Source organism: Cottoperca gobio, chromosome 21 (assembly GCF_900634415.1).
Source record: "Cottoperca gobio chromosome 21, fCotGob3.1, whole genome shotgun sequence".
Classification (NCBI taxonomy): domain Eukaryota; kingdom Metazoa; phylum Chordata; class Actinopteri; order Perciformes; family Bovichtidae; genus Cottoperca; species Cottoperca gobio.
The window spans coordinates 3,401,017-3,408,375 of record NC_041375.1 but is presented as its reverse complement, the minus strand read 5'-3'; the positions used below and the strand labels follow the sequence as shown (position 1 = coordinate 3,408,375).

Genomic DNA, 7,359 nt, shown 5'->3' with positions numbered 1-7,359 from the left:
TCCGTACCCACATTTGTCAATCTTAGTCACCACTATCTGCACAACAACATGTTTGACACATTACAATGCTGCCTTCATGTACAATACGCATATTCAGACTTGTGGAAAAATGAAAGAAAACAGATCTATCAGCAAACAGATACTAATTACAAAAACTAGCATTGTGATGCTTTCTTTTCTTATCTTCATCCTCAGGACAGATTACTGAACTTTGAACTCTCTGTTTTATGGTTTATTTTATTATTATTATGGACATTAAACCTTTGCATTTTGTATGATTGGTCTTACAATTTCTCCTTTACTATATATATATATATATATATATATATATATATTATTAAAATAAGTCCCATTCCCCATTTCTATTCCCACACATTTAGCAAGCTGCAGGGTAGGGTCTTAATTCTTTTGTCAGAAAACATTACTGAATGCTGAAAATAAATAAATAGATTGAAATAGTTCCCTAAACTCAAACCTGTCGATCACTACAGCCACTACTTTATAACTTACTGAGCTGCTGTTCATCTTGTGGTGCATCTCATCCCATATCATAAGAACATACGAGCAAAGCAACAAACTTTAGAAGTCTGTTTCAGGTTTGAAAGTGACCCTTCAGCTCATGAGAGTTCATCTTTGTTAAAAGCGGTACTGTCACTGCCTTAATAATGGTCAAAGTGTTTAATAACCTGAGAGCATTAATAATTGACTGCAGAGTGCGTAGAGAGTGGGGGTGCTTCATTATAACGCCTCAGCGGTGGCATTTCAGAGCAGACAGCAGTTTTTAAATAGCTGAGTGAGAGCGTTCAGCATTAATTCAGTGTGGACATAATGATGAGGATTTGGAAGAAAAATGAGTCAAATGTGAAAAGGAGGGGGGACGCTGGTTAGCATTAAAGGGATCGTTTGAAGTAAGGTTGTATGAGGTTCTTATCTACAGTCAGTGTGTCACCTGCAGTAGATGCTGTTTGGAGAAACAGACAGGAGTACCAGCAGGAAGCGAAGTACTGTACTGCTGTGGACGAGGGCGGCAGCAAAACATACTGTATGTTAGACACCTAAGGGTGCTTTCACAAGACAACATTCAGTCCCTTTTAATCAAACTCTGGTGCAGTTTGTTTGGACAGCTGTGAACGCAGTGATCGTCCAAAACAACCGCAACAGCAGCAGTTATTCAAACGTTTTGGTGCTGCAACAAAAATGGTGGAAAATGCTCCTTCCAGTTTCCCAAAGCCCAGGATGATGTCTTCGAAAGCTTTGTTTCATACAACCATCAGTCCAAAACCTAAACATTTCCTTTTACACCTCTAGAGGACTAATGAAACCAAAAAACATTCACAGTCGAGAAGTTGGAACAAAATAACTTGGCGTTTTTTTCTTTTGTGTGTGTGTGTGTGTGTGTGTGTGTGTGTGTGTGTGTGTGTGTGTGTGTGTGTGTGTGTGTGTGTGTGTGTGTGCGTGTGCGTGTGTGTCCTACCACGTATGGACGTCTGATCTCCTCACACATCTCCAGGGCGATCAGGTCAGCATCCTGAAGACCAACACTGCCATCGACCAACAGGAACATCCTCACCAGGCTGAAGGGAGAAACATCAGTAGCTCAGAGCAGCTTAATGGACGTGACTGATGAGACTTTTTAAAGGTCTTCCACGGTCATGAAAACATGAACGTTTCCCAACGCAGATGCAGAAGATCGGCCATGGTGACTAAAGTGTCTGTAGGACATAAAGAAGTTCTGTATTATTACACAGCACCACCTTGTGGACAAGGTTATAATCCACAGGGAGTACAGTCCGGAAAGAAAACTGAGCTACATTCCATTTACTTTATTTGAAGTGTGGCGTAATATTACAAATATTACTTTGTCAGAGTCATACAGCATACAGATCATTTCTCCTGAGGGGCTGCCGGTGTTCAGGAATACAATCACTCAGTTTACTAGGTCGGAGAAATACCAGTAGTGGAATGTAACTAAGTACATTTACTCAAGTACTGTACTTCAGTACACATATATTTTAATTTTTTACTTCTGCTACTGCAATCTTGTACTTTTTACTTTTTATTTGACAGCTTTAGTTACTTGATAAATTAAGATTGTACTTTGAATTATTTGAATGATTTAAATCAGGCATTTGTTTCCTCTTAGTTAGCGTTGTACTCAGAGTACTCTGAGTGTTTAAGATGCTTTTGCAGAACACGTCTCTGAGTATTACTTATTCTGCATGAAGTTAGACAAACAATATTTTTTTGCTATGTTCTAATCAGCACACCAAAAAGTATTTTCATTTTTGTGACAAATGAACTTGTATATCTTGTGGGTTCTGAGTTTGTGTTGGATGTTTGCTCTCGGCTCAGAGTACGGTGTTTCTACTGCTTTATTAGAACTGATGATGTTTCATTCTGCATATTTGTCTTTGTGGATTCAAAATGTTTTATTTCATGCAAAGAATGTGAAACTAGTCCATAATATGATAACAAGCTGATTACTTGCAGAATATCAATTTAGAGTAATATGGATATTGAATGAAATTCCCCTCCCATAACATTGAAGGGACTTCTGTCATGGTCTCCTCCCAACCTCTGCAGCGTGCTTCATATGATGGGGAGGTTACTTCAACTTTTTGTATTTATTGCAAGACTGATGGGTAATGAGTCTTACTTTGGACCTTTTTGGAGTCCAGACTTGATCCCCCAGGCAACAAGCGAAAGTAAACATGTCCCCCCCCCCCCTCCAGGACACTTTGTAGCTCCTTCAGCGACAGGCTGCTTCACCCGCGGTGAACTTCACTTTCTTGTTCTTTTGCTGTAACAAGGTACATTTCCCCGTCGTGGGACTAATGAAGGATTTCTGATTCTGATAAACATCTCACTTCTTCCTTGTGTAGAGGTACGGCTCCACCATATCCACAAAGTCTTTGGGCGCTCTGTGTCCATAGCCTGGCATGTCGACCACGGTGAAAGCTCTGCCGACTCGGAAGAAGTTCATCTTCTTTGTGTGACCCTGAGGAGGAAATACAAAGAGACAAAGACACAAACCCTCAGGAGATGTGGAGGAAAAACAAGAGAGTTCAACTCACACAAAACATTTACATATAGACTGATGACCTGCTCACTGCTTCACTGGTGGTGTGTGTGAAGCCCTTCATCTAAGTGCAATGTTATGATTATATACAGCACAACTGTATGAAGAGTGTGTTATTTGTATTGTGTTTTGAGCGGGCACTGCCCTTGTTTATTTTAATGAAAATCTTATTTTAGTTTAAATGTAATAAAATCTATACAAACTCTTGAGACTTGATGCTAAGGAGGCATTTCTCAGGTTCATCAGCCAGCTCTACACGTGTGTATAAAAGAGCTTTAATCAATCAATCCATCTCAACGTAATGTTATCTCACAAAGACGGTCACACTGAGCCTTGAACCTGAAACACACACACACTGTATGTGGGGTACTCACGGGAGTTTTGGAGACTCGGACTTCTAGCTCAGGAGTCAGGGAGAACAGAGCTTTGATGAGAGAAGATTTGCCCACGTTGCTTCTGCCGATGAAACACACCTGGGAATACACAAGTTGTTCTTATTTCATTGATTCTGAAATACTGTGTTCAATTGCAATTTAGGGTTACTACTGTGTTCATGATCCAACCTCTCCATAGAAATGGAAGTGCAACATACAGAAATATGATTACTTTCTAGAATTTAGAATTCTAATTTATTTCATTGCTCGAGGAAACAGGTGAGTTTTCAGTCTGCAGAAGGTGTGGAGACTGTCTGCTGTCCTGACATCAATGGGGAGCTCGTTCCACCATTGTGGAGCCAGGATAGCAAACAGGCGGGTTTATTTGAGGGGAATCTGAGTCCCACTCACAGTGAGGGAGCAGCGAGCCGATGGGCCGATGCAGAGTGAAGTGAACTGTGCTGGGGTGTATGGTTTGACCATGGTCTGGATGTAGGAAGAGGCTGATCCTTTCACAGCACGGTAGGCCAGCACCAGAGTCTTGAAGCAGATTTGGGCAGCCACTAGTAACCAGTGAAGGGAGCGGAGGAGCGGTGTAGTTGACCTCCTCTGTCAACGGGCTCTTTAGCCGGGTAGTTTCCACAGTTTACATAACTCCGGTTGTTCAGCTACCTGGGGATAGCTACTGTAAGCTATTTCATTGACTTGCCTCTTAGCAAGACGTTCCTCTGGTAAGCAGAATGCAGGGTATATATTTCTAGGGCCTTTATTGTGAAAGGTAAGAACAGGAGATTGCAGTCTTGGTTTGGACTCCTTGTTATTATTTCATTACCTTCATAAGTATAGGCACATCTCAAGCTACATTGCTCTTCCTTTGTGCTGTACATGGAGCCTTCCTTTGGCCACAGTGGCAGACAGATTTGCAAAGTAAAAGCAAGGCTTAAAGGGAACCAATCTAAACACTGCTGGTGTCATTATGCTACATTGTGCAATCAACATTAACTTCATAACGATAAATTAAAGAAAATAAGTTGTTTGTTGCCGCTTTAAAAAGGTCTTTTGGGTTTTCCTCATTCAGTGAACATTCAAGCCAGCACTCCTGCTCTGACTGTGAGGGACTGCTCCGATTGGCTGCTACCATTTAGCACCAACGACCGTCAAGTCCCACAGGACACGACTCCGGCTCATCCATCTCTCAGACACAAGACAGATGGATGCAGGCTCACGCTGCCAGTAAGCTACAAATACATCATCCTGTGACAGAGAGGTAGAGTGGTAACTAAGTCGGCATGCCAAAGAGAGCCTGTCGTCCTACAACACAATGTTCCATTTTGAACCCTCCGGTGAACACCGCTGTCTGTTATATATCTGCTCATCTATTATCAAGTGTCAACTCATGCTTAATTATGTATAAGGCTGCAGAAACATTACGCTACGTGTTTCACAGATTGAGTGTCCACGTTTTGGGTCGAGGAAGGACAATGTGAACAACCATAGGACATTTCAGAAAAACATCTCGGAGACAAATATCCTCGTGTAGTTTAGAAGGTCTGAGCAATACAATACAACACATCGTCTTTGTAGCGTCCATGTTCTTTCTATATTACGATTCAATGCCCATGAACACACCAAAGTCGGAAGAACAACTTCCCAACTCGGGGGATGGGACCATCTGAGGAGCACGTGAATACACCGTCGGCATGGGTTTAAAGCTGGAGACTTTGGCTCTCTTACCACGTGGGCATTACTGACTAACATTCAGTTTTCTTTGATGTGCTTCTGGCTGGAATACTGCAGTGTCAACAAGTTCTAGACATGCCAATCTCAAAGTGACACAACTTCCGCAAGGAGACCTGCTCATGGTGGAACACAGAGAGAGAATAAGTAAGAACATATCTCATTAATTTAATATAAGCAGACTATCAATTCATCTTTCTTCACAAAGTTAATACACAATTTGATTTGCAGTAACACATTGGATGTAAAGAAATATCCTGGCGTGTGCGATCTAAAAAAAAAAAAAGTTACTTTGCAAATGTATTTACAGTAAACTGGATCAGATGAATGAGCTAGTGGCACGTTCTGTACTGTGTTCCACTGTCTGCCCTCTACAAAGAACCATTTATCACACCCGCCACTGAATCATTCATTATTTAAATTGTAGCTTACACAACCTCTACTCTCTCTTACCTTTAAATGAGACGTAAAATACAACCTAGAAAGTCCAGTTAGACGAGTCCATGAGTTTGAAAGTTTACCAGAAGTCAAAACACTGCACAAGTAGTGGTATTACTTTGTAACGTGAACATGTATTTCTACTGTTTACCTTGCAAATGTCTCAATAGTTCCATAGTATTATAACAGTTTATGCAACTATGGAACTATTGAGACATTTGCAAGGTAAACAGTAGAAATACATGTTACAAAGTAATCTACCAGGAATAAGCGCTTGCATGCATGTGTTGAGTCAATCTGACATCACAGTATGTTGCAGCACAAGTTGAGCCAGCTTCAAATGAATGAAGGGAGCTGCCTTTTCCCCGCCAGTCTTAACGCAGCCTTAATCAGGAGCAGACAGGAGAGCGATGCTTTTTGTAACATACACTCATGTTGTTCTGTATTTCATTAGGTGTAAAAATACATGAGATAACGTTATGTCGAGATGACATTCAGGCTTCACCGAACATGTGCCAGTTGTTCACAGTGAGACTAAGACTGACCACTAACCTCTGGTGGGTTCAGTGAAGGCACATGGTCCATCCTCTCTGCAGAAGTGTAGTAATCAATCTTATGAGATGGCGAAGAGTAGAAGAGCTTTTCAGCTTTAACAATGTCCTCCAAACTGGGATGAAAGTGCTGGAACTGTGTCCTGTCCACAGACCTGAAAATTAAAACATTTTAACTTTAAAGAAATTAAGAAAATCCAATTCAGGCTATGAAAGAATACATGTACAAAGACAGTACAACAACATCTAGTCAAACATCAAGACACTAATTACAGTACCTGTCCAGATAGGCCTCCAGCTCACTAAAGGGGTAAAGTAAGCTTTGGACTTTCTTTGGGGAAAGCAGTTTGGCTTTCTGGACCGAAGCGAGTTTATGAACACTCCGCCGGGGGACACAGCAAACCTGTGTCCCAGGCTGAAGCCACCTGGACAGATGGAGACAAAACATCGTCCCCTGCAGATTTCAAACCTGCCTGCAGCTGAGAAAAAGGACAGTGTGATTAACTTTCATGTAAGTGCAGCGTCATTTAACAACTTCTTCAGCTTTAATTTGAGTTGATGCTCTGCTCTCAGCTCTGCTAAACTATATTAATGTCTGCATTGTTGCATGGGAAATTCCATGTTTTTAAATTACCACACTGACTTTAAGTTTTTTCAAAAAATACCACCGATTTATAAGCGAAGTATTTGGAGCCTAACGTTACCTAATACTTTGTTTATAAATGTGTGATAACGTTAGGGTCAAGTGGACCGGTAGAGCTAGCAAGTTAGCAAAGCATTAACGTTAACCTTACATGTAACTTAGCAACTACAATGCGTTTGACATTTTAAGACTTACCTAAATTATAATATCAGCATTTCTTAATAAAGGAACAATAAAGCCTGTTTTTTTTTAACTTAGCGTTATTTACTGTTATGATGACTGCTATTTCACAAACTGTTCACTATCCTCCATGTTGCGTGCATCGCTCAAATGAGTCCAACTGAAACATACACTTCCTAAGAGTTCCGTTGTGTTTAATATTCTTTTAAAAAAAGTATTTAGTTACGTATTTGATTTACTTTTTTAAATAAACCAACTGAAATAAATTAAAAGGAAATCAATATGTAATATACACTTCGTTATGACCAGAAAACAAATAAAGGCTTGTATGTATTCATTATAAATTATTATTATTAT

The 7,359-nt window shown here is 40.4% G+C and overlaps 1 protein-coding gene across 1 annotated transcript in view; it reads right to left on the bottom strand.

Annotated features, from left to right (window-relative positions):
- The window catches only part of gtpbp8 (GTP binding protein 8), a 9,670-nt gene extending 2,512 nt beyond the window's left edge, over nt 1-7,158 (bottom strand). Inside the window, exons 1-7 of the mRNA XM_029458351.1 lie at nt 7,018-7,158; nt 6,458-6,658; nt 6,181-6,334; nt 3,454-3,552; nt 2,868-2,998; nt 1,475-1,574; nt 1-36 (exon numbers count right to left, since the gene is read on the bottom strand). The exon at nt 1-36 is cut by the window's left edge and continues 83 nt beyond it. Coding sequence (XP_029314211.1) covers nt 1-36; nt 1,475-1,574; nt 2,868-2,998; nt 3,454-3,552; nt 6,181-6,334; nt 6,458-6,627 — 690 coding nt within the window. The 5' untranslated portion in view covers nt 6,628-6,658; nt 7,018-7,158. The remainder of the gene's footprint in view (nt 37-1,474; nt 1,575-2,867; nt 2,999-3,453; nt 3,553-6,180; nt 6,335-6,457; nt 6,659-7,017) is intronic.
- Nucleotides 7,159-7,359: the final 201 nt, after the last annotated feature.